The following is a 24,869-nucleotide window of genomic DNA, read 5'->3' as shown; positions in this document are numbered from 1 at the left end:
GGCGGGTGGATCACGAGGTCAGGAGATCGAGACCACGGTGAAACCCCGGTGAAACCCCGTCTCTACTAAAAATACAAAAAAAATTAGCAGGGCGTGGTGGCGGCCGCCTGTAGTCCCAGCTACTCGGAGAGGCTGAGGCAGGAGAATGGCATGAACCCGGGAGGCGGAGCTTGCAGTGAGCCAAGATTGCGCCACTGCACTCCAGCCTGGGCTACAGAGCAAGACTCCGTCTCAAAAAAAAAAAAAAAAAAATGGAGATAATAATAGTACCTGGTTTACATGACAAGTAAAATAAGCAATGCCTACAGGGAGTTTATAACAATAAATGTGAGCTCCACTCACCACTTTGTACGCAAGTAATATAGCGCGGGGCTGCCTACCAGGGCCCCCATATTACCCCCCACTCTAACTGGTCTGAGTGATTGAAATGGTCTTGTTGCAGAGACACACAGAGAGGAAAGAGACTAAGAAGGAACAAAGAAGTTGGGTCTATGAGGGTTTAATTATGAAAAAAAAATATACATTCCTTGTGTTTAAGAGGATAGAGGTTTGTGTTTCTCTTTAAATAAAAGAAAATCTTAACAATGTTTCTTTAAACCTTCTAATATTTAACTGTTTTCTTTGGAATCAAAAGACCTAAGAAATGAGACCAAACTCTTTAACACAACCAACAAGTTACTTAAACTCCCATTTCTTTGCTATAAAATGAAATTATAATAGTATCTACACCTCACTGAGTTTTGCTGGGGACTAAAACAGATGACTGTCAAACCTTTGACATAATGGCTGGCATACTGTAAGAGCTCAATACATGTTAGGGATTATTATAATCTTATAGCTCCCTCCTTCCGTGCACACTTTTATTTCTGACCACCATACCTCAAGCCACCACTGACTGAGCACTTTCTTCTTGCTGGGTACTGTGCCAGGAACTGGAAAACCAAGGAACATAAAGTTCCCACCTGCTAAGTGCTTTCAGACTTGTAGAAGAAAAACACACAATAAAGTCACAGAAATCACCCAGGGTGACGGGTGGGCAGGTGCAGAGGAATAAGTGGGCTACTCACCTAGGGTTGGAGAGGATCTTCAGGGAAGGGAGGATTATCATCAAGGGAGCCTGAACAAATCAAGACATGAAAGGAGAGGCGGTAGGATGCAGGAGAAGAGCAAAGGCAGGGGTTCTTCTGAAGCATGCTCTAACACTTTGGACTTGACCCTGAGGCAACAGCAGGAAGAATGAATGGAAGGTTGATGTGTGCATTCTGAGTGTGTGTGTGTTATATCTGTGTATATGTTGAGCCTTTTTCCTCTAGCATATTCTCCAAGAAGGCGATGACTATGACGAAAAGACATTAAAGATGTAAGCCAGGCAATTAAAACATCAGTGGTGATCAGAGAAACAGTGGAAAGAGGTACACAGACAGTGTCTCCTGAACCAACAAAGAGGTAGGCTGGCCCCATTTTTAGGCTTATTCTCTGGCCTTAGAGTAGACTCTGCCATTTACCAAAGGGAAGCAGGACCAGTTGGGAGGTTCTTTGCAACAGTCCAGTCAAGAAAGTGGGAGAGGACAAAGTAGTCACAAGAGACTTAGGTATGTGTCTTACTCTCCCACTACCGCAGTTCCAGCTCTGGTCAATCATCCCTTGACCAGGGCAGAAAGATAAGGTTCCCATTAGCCACTTGGATTCAGAAGTGAAGATTGAAGAGTCTGGTGAATTGAGTAATTAGAAAGACACTGGTGACTTCTATCATATCAGCTTCAGGAGAATGGCAGAGGTGAGCAGAGAGTGAACTTTATTCAAGGAGCTTCACTAACAACAAAGTTGGGGGAGACAGGGCAGTAGCTGGAGGATGACCCAGGGTTATGGGAGGGACTTTTTACTGTTTAAAGATGAGTTTCTTAGTTATGGTTTATTGTTTAAAGGCTGTAAAAGCAGAAGCCAATAAAGAGAGGAAAAGTGGAAACATGAAAGAGTAACACAACAGTAAGGTAGAATCCATATGATGAGAGAAGAGAAGGGACAAGACCGGACTGGAAACAGCACTGCCCAAGATAAGGGTCACTTCACGCTAGGAGGGAAGAGAGGCGGTAAGGACAAGGACAGAAACGTGTGTCACCACAGTGACACAAAATCGAGCAAAAGCGAAACTGATAGCCTTAATTTTCTCTATGAAGAGAAAGTTTTCCCAGAGAGGAAACAATCTAGGGGTGTGGTGTAGCAGGAAACTTAAAAAGGGGGACAATGTTCAGAAATAGTCACAGAGGGGAAGGTGATGAAGGCGTTGGGCGTGTTGAGATGAACAGATGAGGGTGTACCCTGGGATCTGGCCTGGAGAAAGCAGGAAATGAGGGGACTGCAAGGTAGAAATGGTAAAGAAGTCAGAGAAAAGGAAAAGGCCAGGGGTCAGAGGTCCCAGGAAGGTAGAGGTATTGCATGCACAGTGCAAAAACCCAAGGAGATGGCAGTCTTCCACTGCCGCAGCCATCAAAAGGGGAAGGAGGGGAGAACAGCAGTATAAGCAGCTGGCAGAGGCAGCAGAAAGCAAAGAGACAGAAAGTCGGAGAAAGAGAGAGGATGAGACAGAGAGACAAAGAGAAGGAGACAGAGAGAGGAAGAGACAGACAAGGAGTCAAAGAGAGAGGGGGGAAGACAGAGAGAGACAGAGAAAGAGACAGAGAGACAGAAAGTCAAAGAGAGAAGAAAGGAAGAGACAAAGGAGTTAGAGAGCGACAGAAGTAGTAAAGAAAAAACAGTGTACCCTATTCCTTTAAAAGCCAGGGTAAATTTAAAACCTATAATTGATAATTGAAGGTCTTCTCTGTAACCCTGTAACACTCCAATACCACCTTGTTGCCAGTGCAAACAAGGGTGTAGCCTGAAAGCACTGAGGCCACTGACAACCCATATAGCTTTCCTATCAAAAATCCTTAACTGAGCAGGTTTCCTAACAGGGGATCTAAATCTTAACTAATTACCATACAAAGGTCCAACTAGATCTAGGAGGAACTCCTTCAGGACAGGACAATAGATGGTTCCTCCCAGGTGATTAAGGAAAAAAGACACAATGGGTATTCAGTAAGTGATAAGGGAACTCCTGCGGAAGCAGTTAGGAAAATTGCCTAATAATTGGTCTGCTCAAATGTGCCAGTTGTTTGCACTCAGCTAAACCTTGAAGTACTTACAGAATCAGGAAGGAGCCATCTATACCAATTCTAAGTTAATATGGACTGAACGAGATCTTATTAATAGCAAAGAACCCAGGGCGTTCAGTCCATATTAACTTATAAGGTAATCCCAAACTTATTAGGTTATAAGGTAATGCCAAACTTATAAGGTAATCCCAAACTTATAAGGTTTTCAACAAAAGTAAAGTTTGCTAAAAGTTAACAGTGTAACATGTATTATCCTACTACCACACACTCTCAAAGGATTTCTCAGACAGTTTGCAAGAAATAACGAAATCTATCCTTACTCTACAATCCCAAATAGATTCTTTGGCAGCAGCGACACTCCAAAACCGCTGAGGCATAGACCTCCTCACTGTTGAGAAAGGAGGCCTGCTGCACCTTCTTAGGGGAAGAGTGTTGTTTTTACACTAACAGGTCAGGGATAGTAAGAGATGCCGCCCAGCATTTACAGGAAAAGGCTTCTGAAATCAGACAACACCTTTCAAACTCTTATACCAACCTCTGGAGTTAAGCAACATGGCTTCTCCCCTTTCTAAGTCCCGTGACAGCCATCTTGCTATTACTCGCCTTCGGGCCCTGTATTTTTAACCTCCTTGTCAAATTTGTTTCCTCTAGGATCGAGGCCATCAAGCTACAGATGGTCTTACAAATGGAACCCCAAATGAACTCAACTAACAACTTCTACTGAGGACCCCTGAACCGACCCGCTGGCCCTTTCACTGGCCTAAAGAGTTCCCCTCTAGAGGACACTACAACTGCAGGGCCCCTTCTTTGTCCCTATCCAACAGGAAGTAGCTAGAGCAGTCATCACCCAATTCCCAACAGCAGGTGGGGTGTCCTGTTTAGAGGGGGGATTGACAGGTGAAGCCAGCTGGACTTCCTGGGTCGAGTGGTGACTTGGAGAACTTTTCTGTCTAGCTACAGGATTGTAAATGCACCAATCAACACTCTGTAAAAATGCACCAATCAGCGCTCTGTGTCTAGCTAAAGGATTGTAAATGCACCAATCAGCACTCTGTAAAAATGCACCAATCAGCGCTCTGTGTCATGCTAAAGGATTGTAAACGCACCAATCAGCACTCTGTAAAAACGCGCCAATCAGCCCTCTGTGTCTAGCTAAAGGATTGTAAATGCATCAATCAGCACTCTGTAAAATGGTCCATTCAGTGCTCTATAAAATGGACCAATCAGCAGGACGTGGGTGGGGCCAAATAAGGGAATAAAAGCTGGCCACCTGAGCCAGCAGTGGCGACTTGCTCGGGTCCCCTTCCACGCTGTGGAAGCTTTGTTCCTTCATTCTTCACAATAAATCTTGCTGCTACTCATTCTTTGGGTCCACACTACCTTTATGAGATATAACACTCACTGTGAGGGTCTGTGGCTTCATTCCTGAAGTCAGCGAAACCACGAACCCACTGGCAGGAACAAACAACTCCAGACACGCCACCTTAACACTCACTGCAAAGGTCTGTGGCTTCACTCTTGAAGTCAGCAAGACCATGAACCCACTGGAATAAAGAAACTCTGGACACATCTGAACATCTGAAGGAACAAACTCCAGACACACCATCTTTAAGAGCTGTGAGACTCACCACAAGGGTCCATGGCTTCATTCTTGAAGTCAGCGAGACCAAGTACCCACCAGAAGGAATAAATTCCAGACACAGAGGAACAGATGCGAAGGGAATGAGGAACTGTTCTCAACCCTGGCCACATGTGAAAACCACCTAGGGGGCTTTTAAAACACTATAGATGCCTAGGCCCCACCCACAAAAATACTTCTAAGATTCTGATTCAGTTCCTCTGGGATTGGGCCCAGTCAGGGCATTAAAATATTCTTGCAGTGATTCTAATCTGTGGCCAATTTGGAGAACCACTGGAATAGGAAGTGTGAGATCTGGGAAGAATAAAATGATGTACACAGAGTTAATTATTTCAGAGGCACACGGAATGCTCTGATCGCATACATCATCTTCCTTGTCCTTCCAAACATTCTCAGTACCCTTCCCTCCCTCCAGCAAATTCCTACTCCTCTTTGAAGATTCAGAAAAGATGTCACCTCTTTATGAAGCCTTCTCTTGTCCCTCTGGAGTCTCCTCACAATTCTCACACCTTCATAAATGCATCTCTATTACAGCATCACTCATGCTGTTTTACTTTTACTATTAACCTGTTTGAGTTTCCCACTAGACTGTGACCTCCACAAACCAGCACAGAGGCCTAGCACAGAGGCCTAGCACAGAGTAGGCAGTCATAAATGTTTGGAGAATAAATCCTCAAGTAAAACGGGAAAGGCAAGTGTTTCATTAATATCTCAAGAAATGTTGACATAAAATGTCTAGGCAGAATTTTTGAGAGTTTCTTATTAAACACTGAAAGGAAACCACTGTTATTAATAGTTAAGTCAACAGGAAATTCACCTTTCCTTTCCTTGAAAAACGGACTGATATCAGAGAAAGGGCGATCAATGATCAGTTAGTTACCTCAGCTGTTACCCCATGTAGCATCTGAGCAAGAGTTAAAATAAAATCCTTTAATATAATGTATAGACCAATTTATCTTGCTCCTCAGTCTCGGCTCAAATAAATTCTTACTCAACTCTACCGTGACTCCCGAAAGAACAAGGACTATTTAGAGTCAAAGGCATATGTTTTGTAACCTAGAGCAGAATGGGGTACTTCCCTGTCAAACATGACTGTTCATCAGATGCAATCCTATCAACCCAAAGCTCATTTTTTGATCTGAAAAGCATTGGGCAAATTGTTAAATACGGGGGCATGAGTTAGCAGTTCTTGAATACTTTCTCAGTAGATAAGAAGTTGCAGACTCCTATGATTAGATTCTATGTCTATGTCTTCTTCTAAATTGCAAACACCTTGAGGAAAGTGACTATTCCATTCATTTTTTTTAAATAACAGCTTCATTGAGATATAATTTATATACTGTATCTAGAAAACCCCCCAGACTCAGCCCAAAAGCTCTTTCAGCTGATAAACAACTTAAAGTTTCAGGATACAAAATCAGTGTATAAAAATCACTAGCATTCCTATCCATCAACAACAGGCAAGCAGGGAGCCAAATCAGAAAGGCAATCCCATTCACGATTGTCACAAAAAGAATAAAACATCTAGGAATACAGCTAACCAGGGAGGTGAAAGATCTCTACAATGAGAATTACAAAACACTGCTCAAAGAAATCAGAGAAGACACAAACAAATGGAAAAACATCCCATGCTCATGAGTAGGAAGAATTAATATAATTAAAATGGCTACACTGCCCAAAGCAATTTACAGATTCAATACTATTCCTATCAAACTATCAACTTTCTTCACAGAACTAAAGAAAATTATTTCAAAATTCATATGGAACCAAAAAAAGAGTCCAATTAGCCAAGGCAATCCCAAGCAAAAAGAACAAAGCTGGAAGCCTCATGTTACCCAACTTCAAATTATACTACAGGGCTTCAGTACTCAAAACAGCCTGGTACTGGTACAAAAACAGGAATACAGACCAATGGGACAGAATAGAGAGCCCAGAAATAAAGCCATACATTTATGACCATCTTATCTTCAACAAAGCTAACAAAAAACAGCAATGGGGAAAAGACTCTTTATTCAATAAATGGTGCTGAAATAACCGGCTAGCCATATGCAAAAGATTGAAGCTGGACCCTTTCCTTATACTGTATACAAAAACCAACTCAAGATGAATTAAAGACTTAAATGTACAACCCCAAACTATAAAAAGCCTGGAAGACAGCCTAAGCAATACCATCCTGGACAAAGGAACGCCTAAAGATTTCATGACAAAGACACCAAAAGCAATCAAAACAAATTGACAAGTGAGATCTAATTAAACTTATGAGCTTCTGCACAGCAAAAGAAACTATCAACAGAGTAAACAGACAACCTACAGAATGGGAGAAACTATCTTCAAACTATGCATCTGACAAAGGTCTAATATCCAGCACCTATTGAGGGAGGAAATTAAAGAAAGAAAGAAAAATAAAATTAAAAGGAGAAAAACAAGCTTTCTATATTAGGGTGACTCATCCCAAAGGCAGTAACAGGCAAAGCCTGGACCCAGGTGAAGTCTCAATAATATTATCTAATAAGCCAGAGCTCTGGAGACTCTCCCAGCCCTCCTCCTTGAACATAGGGAGAAGAAAACAAATTTTCCTTTCCCCTATGAGTAAAACTTATGAGTTTACAGATTCCTGTTTTCTGGTAACTTGAGTATTCTGTTTTTATCTAAGCAGTGCAGTGAAGATTATAAGACATGCCTGAGCAGGCCTGGGCTGCAGCCATCTAGGCACAAGGTTAAGAGGTAAGCCTGTGCAAGGCACTAGAGCAAGCCTCCATAACAGCCATCTGGACCACACAGGAAGAGTCACCTGTAATCCTGAGTTATGAACCTGTCACAATTTAATTAACTCCCTTTGTTCTGCCTCTGTAGCCTTGCTTTCACGCCACTACGATTTGTGCCACTATAAACTTGTTTCAGGCTAGCCCACCCCCTTTTAGAAGTGTGTCTAAAATTCAAGTGCTGTCTTTGTTCCAGGCCCAGTTTTTGGATGTTAATCCGCTGGGTCTGAGTGCACTCAATAAAATTCCTCCTGTTTCACCGTGATCTCTCTGGTCCTCCTTCACTCCCACAACACTATAAGGAACTTAATTAAACAAATTTACAGGAGAAAAACAAACCCATAAAAAGTGAGCAAAGGACATGAACAGACACTTCTGAAAAGAAGACACACATTTGGCCAACAAGCATATGGAAAAAAAGCTCTATACCACTGATCATTAAAGAATATGCAAATCAAATCAGAATGGCTATTACTAAAAAGTCAAAAAATAACAGATACTGGCGAGATTGTGGAGAAAAGAGAACACTTATACACTGTTGGTGGGAGTGTGAATTAGTTCAACTGTTGTGGAAAGCAGTGTGGCGATTTCTCAAAAAGTTAGAAGCAGAACTACCATTTGACCCAGTAATTCCGTTATTGGGTATATACTCAGAGGAATATAAATCATTATAAATCATTCTATCATAAGCACACATGGACATGAATGTTCACTGCAGCGCTATTCACAACAGCAAAGACATGGAATCAACCTAAATGTCCATTAATGACAGACTGGATAAAGAAAATGTGGGCCAGTCATGGTGGCTCATGCCTGAAATCCTAGCACTTTGGGAGGCTGAGGTGGGTGGATCACCTCAGGTCAGGAGTTTGAGACCAGCCTGGCCAACATGGTGAAACCCTGTCCCCACTAAATATACAAAAACTAGCTGGGTGTGGTGGCAGACGCCTATAATCCCAGATACTTTGGAGGCTGAGAGGCTGAGGCCGGAGAATCTCTTGAAGCTGAGATGGTGGGGGGTAGGGGTTGGGAGGCAGAGGTGGCATTGAGCCAAGATCATGCCACTTCACTCCAGCCTGGGTGAAAGAGCGAGACTCCATCTCCACAAAAAAAAAAAAAAAAAAAAAAAGAAAAAAAGGAAAATGTGGTACATATATACCATGGAATACTATGCAGCCATAAAAAAGTACAAGATAATGTCTTCTGTAGGAACATGGATGGAACTGGAGATTATTATCCTTAGAAAACTAATGCAGGAACAGAAAACCAAGTAGCACGTTTTCTCTTATAAGTGGGAGCTAGATGATAAGAACTTACAAAGGAGAAGACAACAGACACTGGAGTGTGGAGGATGGGAGGAGGGAGAGGAGCAGAAAAGGTAACTATTGGGTACTGAGCTTAATACCTAGGTGATGAAATAATCTGAACAACAAACCCCCATGACCTGTGTTTACCTATGTAACAAACCTTAACATGTACCCCCGAACCTAAAAGTTAAAAAATTTTTATATCATAAATTTATATATCATATTTTAAAGTACACAATTCAGTGCTATTTAGTATACTCACAGAGTTGTGCATCCATTAATACTATCTAATTCAAGAACATTTTTATCACCCAAAATGAAATCCTGTACCCATTAACAGTCACACCCCATTTGTCCCTCCCTCCAACCCCTGCAAACACTAATCTACTTTGTTTTTGTGAACTTGGTGATGATAGACATTTCATATAAACAGAACCATATAATGAGATCTTTTGTGACTGGCTTCTCTCATTTACTGTATCTTCAAGGTTCATCTATGTTGTAGCATGTTATCAGTACTTCATTCCTTTTTATGGCTGGATAATATTTCATTGTATGGCTATGCTACATTTTATTTGTTCATTTGTTAATGGACATTTGGGTTGTTTTCAGTTTTTAGCTATTATGAGTTAACACTCGTACACAAGTTTTTTTTCTATGGATATGTAAAATTGACCCAATAGTCCTACAGATAGCTTTTTTTTTTTGATAAACATAGAAATTGACCCTTCTGGTCTTAAAAGAAATTTTTATTTGTTTTATCTGGGATCCTTCCTCAGGAAATTACCTTCAGGTCTCTCAAAAAAAAGTATCAAAGAACTGAAACTCACCAGATCATTGCATCCAGACAACTAGATGGGGGACCCTCATTCATCCTAATTGCTTCCTTGCTCCTACCTAGATCCTGTTTTGTTATGGTTTGTTACATTTCTTCCCTACTATATAAACCCTTAGTTTTAGTTGGTCAGGGAGATGGATTTGAGACTGAGCTCCTATCTTCTCAGCTGCAGCACCTGATTAAAGCCTTCTTCCTTAGCAATACCTGCCCTTCTCAGTGATCTGGCTTTCTGTGCAGTGAGCAGCAGGACCTAGTGAACCCCTGATGTTTCAGTAACACGTTTTCCATTGTCTTGGGTGTGTACTCAGGAGTGGAACTGCTGAGTATAGTAACTTGTTTTTGTATGTACACACACACACATTTTTATATTTTTATAAACATATCACATTATATATATATTTAACATTTTCAGGAACTCCCAGGCTGTAGTACAAAGCCACTGTACCATTTTCTATTCCCTCCAACAGTGTATAAGGGTTCTAAATTCTCCACATCCTTGTCAACACTTGTTATTGTCTCTTTTTTATTATAGTCATCTTAGTTGGTGTGAAATGGTATTTCACTGGGGCTATGCTTTTCATTTCCCTTTCATTTTCCAGAATTTCCAGTTCCTTTTATTACAAAGTCTAGCATGTAAGAAGACTCAATAAATGTTTTTTGACTCCTTAATTCATCTCCTCGTTTATTCATTAAATATTTACCAAGAGCCTACTATGTACCAAGGCCAAGAACACAGCACTGAACAAAATAAGCAAAACTAAATGAGGAATGAATAACCAAAATGCCAGTAACAATGAGGGTTAGTCTTTAGCATAAAGGTGATTCTCTTGGATTCCTGGCAGGTGGATGGGGCCCTCAGTGATTCTGCCATCCCCTCCATGTCTATTCATCATGCTATGTTGAGTGTGATTTATGAAGCTCCAACATCAATTCAAGAGGATCAATTCCTGTTCCAGAGGTGGGTATGAGTTCAGATGTAAGAGTGTGACAAGAGCTAATATTACTGTTGTCATTGGTCTCCTGCATGCACGATGGAGAAACATCTATTATAGCCTGGCATGTGTTTCCTCCTTTTCTGTTAAAAGCCTCACAAATTTTCTTGGGGAATCAGCCTTCCCCTACACCCATTCAATCATTCAACAGATATTTTTTGTGCACTACTCCATGCCAGATATGCTTCTAAGTGCTGAGGATACAGCAGTGAACAAAACTGACAAAGTAAAGATACCTATGGAGTGCACACTCTAGGGATTAGGCCCATGTGTTTCAGGCAGAGATGACTGTACTCCTTATTTCAGAGGGCACACGGCCAAGGCACAGCCAATCACCGTTCACAGTAGCAAATCCCCGTGGCTCTAGTGGCTGGTTCAAGGAAAAGCGTATGACCCACATGAAGCCAACCATGAGACTTGCCAGAAGGATAAGAGTGGTGCTTTCTTTTCTCTTTTTCTTTAACTAGAAGATGTAAGCCTAGAGCTTCAAGGGGTCACCATGAGGAGATGACCTGCCCGAGCATGACTGTACCAAAGAAAGCGAAGCCAAGAGACAGAGAGAAAGTGTGCAAGCCCTAATTACTTAATCCCTAAATAAGACATGCCTGAAATATGATACTGCTGGACTTCTCAGGTTGATGGATTTATGTGTTTATTTTGCCTAAGCCACTTGGAGCTAGGTTTTCTCTGTTTTGCAACCAAAGGAGCCCTTGTTAATACACAAAGTATTTTTTATGAAACCTAAGCAAAACTGGATAAGCCAGGATCACTTTAATTTCATGACTTGCACAGCTTCTCTCGATCCCAGCCACAAAGGCCTCAGCACAGATATAACCAGGCCGACTGGCCCTGTAACTCAGACCACATCCAAATACAAACCCGTGCTGCATCCTGTGGTTAAACCTGGCTTTCCCCCTCCTCCTTTTCCCTTTTCTAAGACCTTTAGCCTTTTGTCAAAGAAAGAGTTTGTGAGTAATGACAAGAACTTCTCTCTTCAATAACCTGCTGCTCTCCCTTTACTCCCACGACATGCTTATAAAATTGGAAACTGACAAATGGGCCCAGGGTTGATAAATGGGCCGAAGGAAGTCCAATGTTTGCCCTAAGCTTGAATGAAACTTCACATTTTCTTCATTTTTATTTTTCTGCTATACAATTTCATTTCCACTGAGGAGTTAATAGTGAAACTTCTATCCTGAGGAATGTCACCGTTTGAACTAGACCACAAAGTATTAAGGAAATGAAATAAACTCTGATTTTTCTTTTCCTTTTAGGAGGGAGAGGCTAAATAAAGCTGGCTTCCCGAAACTAGTCATGAAAGGAAACCTTCAACGTGACAAAAATGGTAAGAACTCTGTGAACAAAAGAGGCAAAAGTTATCAATAAGGCAGCTTGGGTCACTGGGCCAGGGAGATGGCAGGATTTGAACCTCAGAATATTCTAACTAGGCGAGCAACGTCACACTGCTGATGCAGAGTGTTAGATACAGCCAGATCTTACCCACTTGAGGGTTTCTTGTGTCCCATTAAACTTAACTGCCTGAGGACTCACTCTGTTCAATGTCTGAAGTGGAACTGAGATTCAAGACAGATGTATCACATACTTTTTAACAAACTCAATCTTAACGAGCTTGATTTAGCCATTCCACAATGTATACACATTTCAAAACAACATGTTGTACACAATAAACATATACATGTTTTATTTGTCGATTATAAAAAATAAGTAAGAAATGTTATTTTCTAAAAAAGAAAATCAGATTTGGCAGAAAATCAGATTACATAAACTCACAATGGCTGAAGTTGGCAGAGGGTGTTATGAGAACACCATGTTAGGGATGAAGAGAGAGGTTCAGGGAAGGCTTCCCACAAAAAGAAGAGCTGGCTGGGCACGGTGGCTCATGCCTGTAATCCCAGCACTTTGGGAGGCTGAGGCAGGCGGATCACAAGGTCAGGAGATCAAGGCCATCCTGGCTAACATTGTGAAATCCCGTCTCTACTAAAAATACAAAAAATTAGCCGGGCATGGTGGTACGCGCCTGTAGTCCCAGCTACTCGGGAGGGTGAGGCAGGAGAATCACTTGAACCCGAGAGGCGAAGGTTGCAGTGAGCTGAGATCACACCACTGCACTCCAGCCTGGGCGACAGAGCTAGACTCCATCGCAAAACAAAAAGAAGAGCTGAGCCGGATCTTGAAGAGTGGAAAGGAGCCCAGCAGTGGACAAGAAAGAAAAAGGCATTCCAGATGGGGGAAAGCTTGCCATTCCCAACATAACACCTGGCAGATGTGATGATCAGTTATTTAGGAAGCACAAGCAGAATGTGTATATTCAAGTAAGAATTAAGACCTTTGGAGTAGTCAACTTTGGAAATTATATTCCAAGGACATTTTCTCTGTTCAATTTCTTTTTTAATTTCAGGGACAGGGTCTCACTATGTTGCCCAGGCTGGAGTGCATTCACAGGCACAGTCATCATGCACTACAGCCTCAAATTCCTGGGCTCAGGCGATCCTCCTGCCGCCTCAGACTCCCAAGTAGCTGGAGCTACAGGTATGCACCACCACACCCAGCTCTCTTCCCTGCTCAATTTCTAAGCTGTTTCCATTCTTTAATAAAGCCTCAGTGACTTTCAAAGATAATCTTTTTTTAATAGAGCTCTAGACTTACGGGCAAGCCTGATGATGATCCAGCTTGAGAATATTGGTTTAGGTGAAAAAAAAGTAGGTGAGCTATAAAGAAATGTCACATATTTTCTTGAGTTACTGATAACCTGGGCCCCAAATCCATTCTGAAAGGGAAAAAATGTTAAACAATAACAGGATCCTTAACATAGGGTAATTACTTGATATCACAGGCTAAGGTCTGCTCAGAAGGGACTCCTGAGCTGAATCCTGAAGGGTCAATAGGAATTTCAGAGGCAGACAATGGTATAAATTCTGGTATGTTTGGCAGGGCGTGGTGACTCACGCCTGTAATCCTAGCACTTTGAGAGGCCGAGGCGGGCAGATCACTTGAGGCCAGGAGTTCAAGACCAGCCTGGCCAACATGGTGAAACCCTGTCTTTACTAAAATTACAAAAATTAGCTGGGCATCATGGCACATGCCTGTAATCCCCGTTACTCGGGAGCCTGAGGCAGGAGAACTGCTTGAACCTGGGAGGCAAAGGTTGCAGTAAATCAAGATTGTGCCACTGTACTCCAGCCTAGGTGTCAGAGCAAGACTGTCTCAAAAAAAACTTAAATAAATAAATAAATAAATTCTGGCATGTTTGTTTTTAAAAGATGTCCCTGTAGTCACAGCTCCCTAGAGTTAGAAAAAGGAGCTGAAGGCAAACCTTCCCCTACTTATTAGTCAAGACCCTCTCTCACCAGTCGCCATTTGAATTTTCAAGTGAAAAAATGGCTGGAATAGGATTTTCCACTGAACTAGGAATACCTCTTTCCTTGTAAAATGTGTTATATGTCATACCGATGCATGAGAGTAGTAGCTGTTACTTAAAAACCAGGCTAGATAACTGTTTCAGTATATCTTACATAACCGCCAAAGAATAAAGCTGTTTGAGCACCCGCATGAAGAATGAAAACATCAGCATAACAAAATATAGCAAGAACAGGAAATTTCTAGAAGTTATTTGATTAGTCCACCTTCACTTAGAGAACACACATCATTTTATACACTTGCCAGCTTTATTTTAATGTTTTCATACTAGTGTACCTTGAAGACTATAATAATAATCTATTAATAACCTCTCATAAAAATATGATTTTAAAAGTTAAAAGATCCCTAAAGGAATTATTCTCAACATTTAAAATCTATTTTCTAAAGAACATATGTATTTATCTTGATTTTTCCAAAATTCATATATCTATTCAATATGTATTGACAAAATATGTATTGACAAAATCCATACCCTCCCCAAATCATCACACTATGATTAGATGGCTTCTAAAAATCAGCTCTAAGACACTGATTTTCCTGTGTGAACTCAAGTTTGTCATAGTTTTTGGCTGTTTTTTATAAAAGAATATTTGCTGCCTCTCATATACCTCTACTGAGCTTAGTGTTTCTTATGTTTTATTTTAGTTCTTTGTTGAAATATAACATGAAAAATGTCATATAAAGGAGAAAACGGCTTGATTATATTTAATAATAAGTTTAAAATTTAGGGACATTAGTATCTATTTGCTAATGGTTTAAATCTACTTATTTAAAAACTCAGAACTTGCTGAGCAATATGTGCCCTAATAAATATGAAATCTATCCAGATCTATCTGTCACTTGAAGTCCTATATGATGTTTAATATGAAATGTTACTGCAATTGCTTTTTCCTTATTACATAACTGTGAGGCTAGGGATTAAATCCCACACCACGTTGTGTGTAGACTAGCATCTATCATGAGACCAAAAAAAGGATGCACAATAAAATTAAGGTCGTTTTCCTAAGGCCTGAAATTAATCTGCTGATTAGACCCAAGGAGAATACATTCAGTATTGGGGGCGGGGGGGTTTCTGTCTAAGCAAACTCTACAAGCTATTAATAAGATGCAGATTGAGAGACTCAACACCAACACCTACTCCTTTGTTCACACTTCAGTAGTACCCAGGCTGTAATGTACAATGCTAGATGGTAAAATTTGACAGTTTGAAGCTCCTGTCACAGTCAACTAAAATATTTTTACATTATGATGTAAGTATTCATGCAATTATTATACAAATATGGTTAAGTCCAACTAACTCTTCTACTTGATTTTAAAGATTCATTTTTCTATTACATTAGTGAAGAACAATGAAATTAAAAAACATGTTATTTTAGCAAATCATAAGTTTAACATTAAACATTATCTTTTTTTTAAGTTTTAATATTCAACTGCTTCTCTGCATTTAAATATGAGAAAATGTATCTGACCTGTAAGTACTTCTGACATGGATCACCGGGCGTCAGCAATGGTGCAGGAAATAGGTTATAATTTGAAATCTAAAAAAAAGGGATCATTTGAGAAATTAAAACTCCAAATAACAAAGCATAAAAGAAAGAAAAGCATAGCAGTGAAAATCTCTCCAAAAGCTGTTACATATACCAAACAAATTTTGGCAGATAATGTCCAAATTTTTGTTTGTTTATAGTTGGTCATACCACTTTTGATTGAAACTTTAATTCCTACTTAGCCACATTTCTCACAAACATTTATTGAGCATTTTTTTCATGGTAGGCCTAACCTACCTTTCTGTCTCAAGTTTCCAATGCTTTTTCTCATGAAACACACACACACACCCACACACACACGCGCGCACACACACACACACAATTCAGCACCACTACAGAAAAAAAAATTTGGTACACTTTGCCACGTAAAAATTAAAACCATCTGTTTAGAAAAAAAGTGACTATAAACACGATAAAAGCAAAAAACAGACTGAAGAAAAAATTACCACCACAGATGATATAAAAGGGCTAATTTCATTTACATATAAAGAGTTCCTTGAAACCATTAAGAAAAATATGAACAAGTCTGTAGGAGAATAAGAAACAAGTCCCAAGAGAAACACAAATGTCGAATAAACATAAATCACTAGCTTCACTCAAAACTTAAGAAAATACCAATTTAAATAACAATGTCTAACTGGATTTCCTATATCAGACTGGAAAGATTAATAAGCCAGATAATACCACAATCTAAGGACAGGACAATGGAAACAGGAAGTTTCAAACCTTGCTGGTGAGAGTAAAAGCTGGCAAAATTCTTTGGAGAGCCATTTACAAGTATCTGAGCAAGTTTTGAATGCATGGATCCCACTGCTCGGCAATTCCACTTCTGATAATTTATTTCACAGACAAGCTCATGTGGATTCTATTCTTCTAAAGTCAAAAGACCAGTAACCACCTAGATGTTCCTCAGTGCACAGCTGGTTCATTAGATGATAATACATCCATACAATGAAGTACCATGCTGCCCTTAGGAAAAATGAAGTGGATCTACAAGAGCCTATATAAAAGGGGTTGTTGGGTTTTTGTTTTGTTTTGTTTTGTTTTTTGCGACGGAGTCTGGCTCTGTCACCCAGGCTGGAGGGCAATAGCGCAATCTCGGTTCACTGCAACCTCCACCTCCTGGGTTGAAGCTATTCTCCTGCCTCAGCCTCCCAAGTAGTTGGGATTACAGGCACGCATCACCACGCCCAGCTAATTTTTGTATTTTTAGTAAAAACGGGGTTTAACCATGTTGACCAGGTTGGTCTTGAACTCCTGACCTCAAGTGATCTGCCCACCTTGGCCTCCCAAAGTGCTGGGATTACAGGCGTTGAGTCACCACACCCGGCCAAAAAGGGTTTTAAGATGCATAACCAAGAGGTGAATAACATGCATAGCAAAGCATGATCTAATTTGAGTAACATTTTTAAAAAGCGTACGCATATAAATACATGTGCACACACACCTAGGTGTACACTCACATGCACATGCATTTACATGGAAAATTTCTTAAAGGAATAGAAAGATCTAGAAACACTGGTAAGCTGCCAGTTTACCAAAATAATACATAATAAGGAAAACTGAAAATAGACCTTGTTTTCAATGAGTTGCTATCAGGAATGTCACTCAGAATGATAATATGTTATATTAAGTCAAACACAGATACTGTATGATTCTATTTATATGAATTACAAAAACAGGAAAAACAGATTGATATCAGGATGACTGGTGGTGGGGTAGGGAAGAAGCAAGAGGGTGGCTTCTGGGACGCTGGGAATGTCATGTTTTTTTCATCGAGATGTGGAAATTCAACAGGCTGTACTCTTATGTGCACATTTCTGTATGCGTACTACAGTTCCATGAAAAGTTAAAAGAAAAAAATCAAAAGCTAGAGGTTTTCTAAAGTACAACTTAACTTGAAAAACCTTTATATTTGTAAACACTCTAAATTCTAATCTAACCTTTCCAAACTTGCAACCTTTAATGGGCATCACTTCCAACTTTGTGATTCTGATAATGACCTGACAACCTGGTCTACTGAACCAAGATACATTGTTAATTATATTTTCACAAACTGTGGGTAAGGCTCATTACTCTGGTATAATTAAAAGGGTGGGTTTATTCTAAACTGTCCTGAAACAGCAAGTGATGCCTCCTCTGTGCTCCTGTCTTTGCCCTATAACTTTCTGCTCAGTTCCTTAAACATATTTCACAATTCCATTTCCCTTTTCTTACATTTTAGTTTTTGTCTTCAGTGCACCTTAAATGCTTTGCAGAGAAAGAGATGAAGTAATAGATACTCAAGAAAATGAATACCAGTAGAGAGAAAGTCAAAAAAAGGCATGCTAGTGTGAGCATTCTGAAAAGGCTCGAACAAAAACTAAGAATCTGCATACAGTTGGCCCTCCGTATCCTCGGGTTCTGCATCCATGGATTCAACCACGTGAGGATCAGAAAGTTAGGCCTGTGATGGCTGCATCTGTACTGAATACGTACAGACTTTTTTTTCCTTGTCATTATTCCTTAAACAATACAGTACAGCAAAACTATTTACATAGCATTCATATTGTATTAAGTATTATCAGTAATCTAGAGGTGATTTAAGGTATACGGAAGGGGCAGGTACAGCCGTTCATGCACACTGTGAGACGGAGGTGGGAGGACCACCTGAGCCCAGGAGTTTGAGACCAGCCTGGGCAACACAGCGAGACCCTGTCTCTACAAAACATACTAAAATTAGCTGGGTGGGGTGGCACACACTTGTATCCCAGCTACTCAGGAGGCTGAGGTGGGAGGATTACTTGAGCCCAGGAGGTTGAGGCTGCAGTGAGCTATGATTGCACCATTGCATTCCAGCCTCGACGACTGAGTGAGACCCTATCTCTAAAAAATATTAAAAAATAAAAAGTATACAGGAGAATGTTGCATAGATTCTATGCAAATACTACACCACTTTACTTAAGGGGCTTGAGCATCCCCAGATTTTGGTATCTGAAGGGAGTCTTGGAACCAATCCCCCTCAAATACCGAGGGATGACTGTCCTTAGTGTATATAATTCTTAAAATAAAATATTCCTGTTTCCCTGACCAAACAAACTCCAACTTCTATAAAGTTAAGAATTAGACATTCTGCTAATGACTTCATATTATAAATAGCCCTGAGTTATTATCTGACCCATATTTACTCCATACCTGCCATGTGTCATGCATTATGCTAGGAGCAGGGGATACTTGAGTGAGTAAAAACGCATTTACCCTCTTGTGGAACTTACAGCCTAGTTGTTAGGGAGATGGATATTAATCACAAAGTTACTCACATCATAAATAAGTTCTGGAGCAAAATAACTTAGGTATAAGAGAAAATGCAACAAAAAAACCACAGGCCAGACTGGAGAGTCAGGAAATGCTTTCCTGAGAAAGTCGAATTTAAAGTGCAATTTGAGGACCAACTAGGATTTAGGTAGATAAATATTTATTAAACACCTAGAATGTGCAAGGCATTTCCTGGCCCAGGGGATGAAGTACAAATATGCAGAACTTTTTCCCCTAGGCACTTATATCCTTGATGAATGAATCTCATCTAATTAAACAGTTTCTGAGAGGAACTTAGGGGCATGGACTAATTCTACATAAACGATAACCTGAGAAGATATCAAAACAGCACTTGGAAAATAAGAAAACACTATACAAATGATGGCTTTTAAGAACAATTTACAGCTGTTCTGTCCAATACAGTCCCTACCTACTAGTACCTAGAAGCTATTGAATACTTAAAAGGTAGTGCAACTGACAACTGAATTTATTTAACTACAATTAATTTAAATGCAGATTTATAAGTTGATATTTGACTCTTATTGGAAAACATTTTAAGTAGGTTTGGAACTTCTTAGGTAGGTGGGTCTACTTCTTCAACTCTAAATTTTATGAAATTTAAGTACAGATCAAGTATTTCCAATGAATATTGTATCCAAGTTGATTGCTGTGAGTGTAAAATGCATGTTGATTGTGAATACTTGGCGTGGAAAAAATGTAAAATGTCTAATAATTTTTAAATATTGATTGCCTGTTTAAACGATAATATTTTGGTTATATTAGGTTAAATAAAACATGTTAAAAACAATTTCACCTTTTTAAAAAACGTGGTACTAGAAAATTTTAAATTACTTATGTGGCTTGCATTCTACTTCTACTGGCGAAGCCCTGATCTAGAGAATGTAGACAAATTCAAAACTTTACCCTAGGCCGGGTGCGATGGCTCATGCCTATAACCCCAGCACTTTGGGAGGCCGAGGCAGGTGGATTATGAGGTTAAGAGTTCAAGACCAGCCTGGCCAACATGGTGAAACCCCATCTCCACAAAAAATACAAAAATTAGCCAGTGTGCTGCATGCACCTGTAATCCCAGCTGCTCAGGAGGCTGAGGCAGGAGAATTGCTTGAACCTGGGAGGCAGAGGTTGCAGTGAGCCGAGATCACGCCGCTGCACTCCAGCCTGGGTGACAGAGCAGGACTCTGTCTAAAAAAAAAACAAAAACAAAAAAAACAAAAAAACTTTACCCTAATCAAAATATTATGTACTTTTCCATAAAAGCAAAGACTGGTGGAAATGCTACCTCAGCTGTAATGCTAGAGATTTTGTCAGCATTGAGAGGAGAGCCCTTGTTTCCATAAAATAACATACAGAGTTTAGAATTGTTGGGGACTAATGGCAGGCCACTACAAGTTCTGCACTGAGAATACAGTTGTGATTTTGGGGCAAAGCATAAAGCTACCTAAGTGAAACAGTCTAGAAACAATAGTTTCCTTCTAGCAGTGTTTCCACGTGTCCTGTTAATGAAAATTCTTAATGGTGATATGCCTTATGATAGTGCTACTAGGGATCAATAAATATCCAACAGGACCACAGAGAGAGCTTGCAACCCCAAATCACAAAAGCATCATTAAGCAAACAGATAGATAAATAAATAAATAAATAAATAAATAAATAAATAAATAAAATGCCCTCTTGTAATTTGATTCAGTGAAAGATGCTGTACCTTTAAATAATTCTAAAGAGGAATGGAAGATTTAAATGAAAATCAGACAAACAATTCCATTTTACCTATGTTCCCCAAATACTGGCAAACAAGTCTGACCAATTCCTCCTTCTCAATGTGCCTAGCTCTTTGTCCAACCCATTTTTAAAACAGTACTGCACAGTCCCATAACTCCTCCCCTGACAGCCAGTCTAATTCCTCCCCATACGTTGTCCCGGATCTATCGCAGATCTACAATGCCAGATAAACACTGCTCTGGTCACAATCACCACCTTATCTAAAATCTCCAGAATTAAGTTCTTTCAACCACTGACAATCTAAGACCCAACTGATTCTAGAATCTCTCATTTATCCTCTTTACCTTCAAATAGCTACTTCCCTAGAAACTCAATGCAATGCTATAAAACCCAACACTCCCTTTCTATAACGAATAGCTTATAATAACCCCTTTATTATCCTAAAGTGATATTCACAGATAATATAACCTATCTGAACACATAAATTCCAGAAAAGGGGGAACAAAAGGAGTGAAACATTTCAATAAGCAAATTCTCAGGCATGACTATTCCAGCAGTCACAATAAACAGGTATCAGATGCTCACCTATGTGTAGAAGCACTGTTAGTGCAATAGCTATAAATGCAGACTGAAAGAGGTATGTGTTGTATCGACAACTCAGACGTGATCTGCACTGCTGCCAATAACATCAATTGCAAAATGCTGAACAACTCTTTGGAATATTCCAAAAAATATTAAATACACTTGTCTTTAAATGAGACGGAGTTTTCACTTCTGGAATACATAGTGTATATTAAAACCATGTTTAGAATTTCCAGGGTCAGATAATTATACAAAAATGGTATTTAACTACATGAATATTTGTTAGGGTATTTAAAAGCTTTGCAGAATAAGACAATCTTTGTTGTACAGGGTAGTCCTAAGGACTACAAGACATTTATCATTCCTGGTCTCCACCTGAAAAATTCAAGTAGTGGGCCCCTTCCACACTTACCTAGTGGGAGTTCTAGCCACCCCCAAACCCCAACTTTGAAAATTATGACCTTGGCCCAGAGTTATCTCTTCCTCTTAACTCATTTGACACTTAAATCATGTATGATCTTGAACCAATGCTTAATGTCTGGAAGCCTATTCAACTGTCTTGTTGGACTGTAAATTGTGGTTACCATAAATCTGACAGTTACTATGACAACAGAATGGGGTATCATAGGCTGCTTGTTTTGCTTAGCGTCTAGCACATCCTAAGCATTCAGTAAGTGCTAATTAAGGCCAGATGCAGTGGTCCATGCTTGTAAATCCCAGCACTTTCAGAGGCCTAGGCAGGCGGATTGCTTGAGGTCAAGAATTCAAGACCAGCCTGGGCAACATAGTGAGACCCCCATCTCCACAAAAAATTTAAAAATTAACCGGGCATGGTGGCACATGCCTGTAGTCCTAGTTACTTGGGAGGCTGAAGCAAGAGGATTGGTTGAGCCCAGGAGTTCAATGCTGCAGTGAGTTGTGAGACAAGTTGTGAGACCTTGTCTCAAAAAAAAAAATACTCACTGCTATTATTGCTGTTGTTATTTTTTTCTTACCCATACTTGTTACCTCAACTAGGCTGTAAGCTTTTTGGACCAAAAAGCAGTGTCCTGGAGATCTTCGTTTACCTGGCATAAGTAAGTACCCAATAAATTTTGGTAGTTCGCTTCTTCTGTATTCTTTCTCTGCCCTATCCTGATTTCTTGTGAAAACGTTCACAAATAGTAGGCTGAGTCCAAGAATGGAGCTAAAAACTGTAATTATATAGAAAATTGTCTTTCTGACATTAGTGAAATCATCATTGTAACCTGCCAAGCAGAGGAAGGGCTGTCAAAAAAACTGTCGGCAGATGCTTGCTCTCGAAAATCTACAGGATTATTTTAGTGATGAATACTTTTAAAGTAGACATTGCATTCCAGGATTAGATCTATCTACAAAAACATACCGATTCCCCCTTACTTTAAGGTTTTAAACATTTTCCCCCAGAGAACTAAGCCTTATTTCCAGATCTATAAAACGAAGTACTTCTATCAGATGACTCGGGTCCTTCCAGTACTAATGCTATGTAACATTTATTGAATACTTATGATGTGCCAGGCATTGTGCTAAGTAGGTACTTTGTAAGGATTATCTCACTGATCACCTCCAGCAACCCTATGAAAAAGATACGGTTGTTATGTCAGTTTTACAGATTAAGAAACTGAAGCACAGAGGGTTAGGTAACATGCCAAAGATCGCGCCAGAGGCAAGTTTTGGAGCTGGTACCAGCTGTTCACCTCTAAAAAAGAGGCTCAAAATCGCTACACCATGTTTTTTGGAACTCTTCTCTCAAAGTTGACTCAAATAGCCTAGATTAATTAATGCCACAAGACAATTCTCACCACATTATTAGGGTTCTTTTGAAGTTTGTGTCCAACATCCTCATATACATGGCAACTAAAAACAAAGGGGCCTCTTAACTGCTGGCAGGCAAAACCTGAGTCCTCTTGTTGCTTGCAGCTGAGAAAAGCAAAATAAAGCATACTCCAGAATATGTGCGATTTTTTTTTTTTTTTTTTTTTTTTTTTGAGACGGAGTCTCGCTCTGTCGCCCAGGCTGGAGGTGCAGTGTCGCAATCTCGGCTCACTGCAAGCTCCGCCTCCCGAGTTCACGCCATTCTCCTGCCTCAGCCTCTCGAGTAGCTGGGACTATAGGCGCCCACCACCACGCCCGGCTAATTTTTTGTATTTTTAGTAGAGACAGGGTTTCACCGTGTTTCTCCTGGTTTCACCAGGAGATGGTCTTGATCTCCTGACCTTGTGATTCCCCCGCCTCTGCCTCACAAAGTGCTGGGATTACAGGTGTGAGCCACCACGCCCGGGTACCTGTGTGAAATTTTAACTCACCCTGGGGGCGGGTTTTAAAGTCAGAAAATAAAGCAAAATACAATAACAGTCGACTACTTTAAAAAAAAATCCTTTAAATTGCCTGCTTAGTACAATATACGCAGTTTCAGTTAAACAAGTAAAATGTGTATAGTCTTGTAATGCATGTGTAATGAAGAGTATTTAATAAGTATATGTAATACAAAATTTTATTCCGATATTTTCATTTCTGCACAGAAGTGTACACACTGAATTGGCATATAATATTGTACTCTATGGGAATAAACTTGAATTTCTTACATTTTTGGGACATTAACCATTACTGGTAATAATTTTTTTGCCATTCACATAGCTGGTCACTGCATACCTGCTGTTAAAAATCAGAGCTTTGAGAGATCCTTAATTTACCACTTATATAGTCTAAAACAGAGAGAAAAAAGTTGTGACAATAAAGGTCCAAGAACTAATCCTATCACCAATTTCTTTATCTTTCACAAAAATACTTAAGGATGTTGATTTATGATCCTAGCTCTTTATCTTACTCCATTCTGTGTTCTCCAAGTGAGATTTCAAAACCAGTTCCAAGAACACTATCAAACAAAGAAAAACATGCGCAGACAGAAAAAAAAGCCTATTTTCTGAAATGTATCCCAGGGGAGGACACCAACAACTGGAAAAGAAATATTTTCAAGATATAACATTAAATGTAGATTTTTCCATCTAAGAGTTATCTTTATAACACTTAATCAAATTTTTTCAATGAAGCAAAAGCTTTATGCTTCCCCCCACAAATATACCTGATCTCCAACTTTCTTTTTTTAATTTTTTTGAGACAGTCTCACTCTGTCACCCAGGCTGGAGTGCAGTGGCGCGATCTCAGCTCACTGCAGCCTCCGCCTCCTGCATTCAACCGATTCTCCTGCCTCAGCCTCCTGAGTAGCTGGGACTACAGGTGCGCACCACCATGCCTGGCTAAATTTTGTATTTTTAGTAGAGACGGGTTTCAACCATGTTGGCCAGGATGGTCTTGATCTCCTGATCTGCCTGCCTCAGCCTCCCAAAGTGCTAGGACTACAGGTGTGAGCCACCGTGCCCGGCCTGATCCCCAACTTTCATATTCCAAAGGCATTAACATCTGCAGCTTAGAAATAACTGCAATGTTTAATGCTTCTAAGATGTGCCAATTTAAAATATGCTATTGGACAACTAAAGAGGACTAAGTTAATGACCCCAATCCACAGCGTCTCTGCATCCTTTCCCTCTGCTCTGTAA

The 24,869-nt window shown here is 40.0% G+C and overlaps 1 protein-coding gene across 11 annotated transcripts in view; it reads right to left on the bottom strand.

Moving 5' to 3' along the window:
- Positions 1–24,869, bottom strand: part of APBB2 (amyloid beta precursor protein binding family B member 2) — a 408,726-nt gene that overhangs the window by 209,868 nt on the left and 173,989 nt on the right. For 9 of the 11 annotated variants that reach the window (XM_030801441.1, XM_030801446.1, XM_030801448.1 and 6 more), the window contains one exon: positions 15,601–15,669. In XM_030801441.1, coding sequence (XP_030657301.1) covers positions 15,601–15,619 — 19 coding nt within the window. In that variant the 5' untranslated portion in view covers positions 15,620–15,669. Of the gene's footprint in view, positions 1–1,067; positions 1,093–15,600; positions 15,670–20,053; positions 20,074–24,869 lie in introns of those variants that run through there. The other 2 variants (XM_030801443.1, XM_030801445.1) reach the window with 2 other exon arrangements.

The sequence above is a fragment of the Nomascus leucogenys genome, chromosome 20 (assembly GCF_006542625.1).
Source record: "Nomascus leucogenys isolate Asia chromosome 20, Asia_NLE_v1, whole genome shotgun sequence".
Taxonomy (NCBI): domain Eukaryota; kingdom Metazoa; phylum Chordata; class Mammalia; order Primates; family Hylobatidae; genus Nomascus; species Nomascus leucogenys.
The sequence above is the reverse complement of the archived record's forward strand: the minus strand, read 5'-3'. Positions and strand labels throughout refer to the sequence as shown.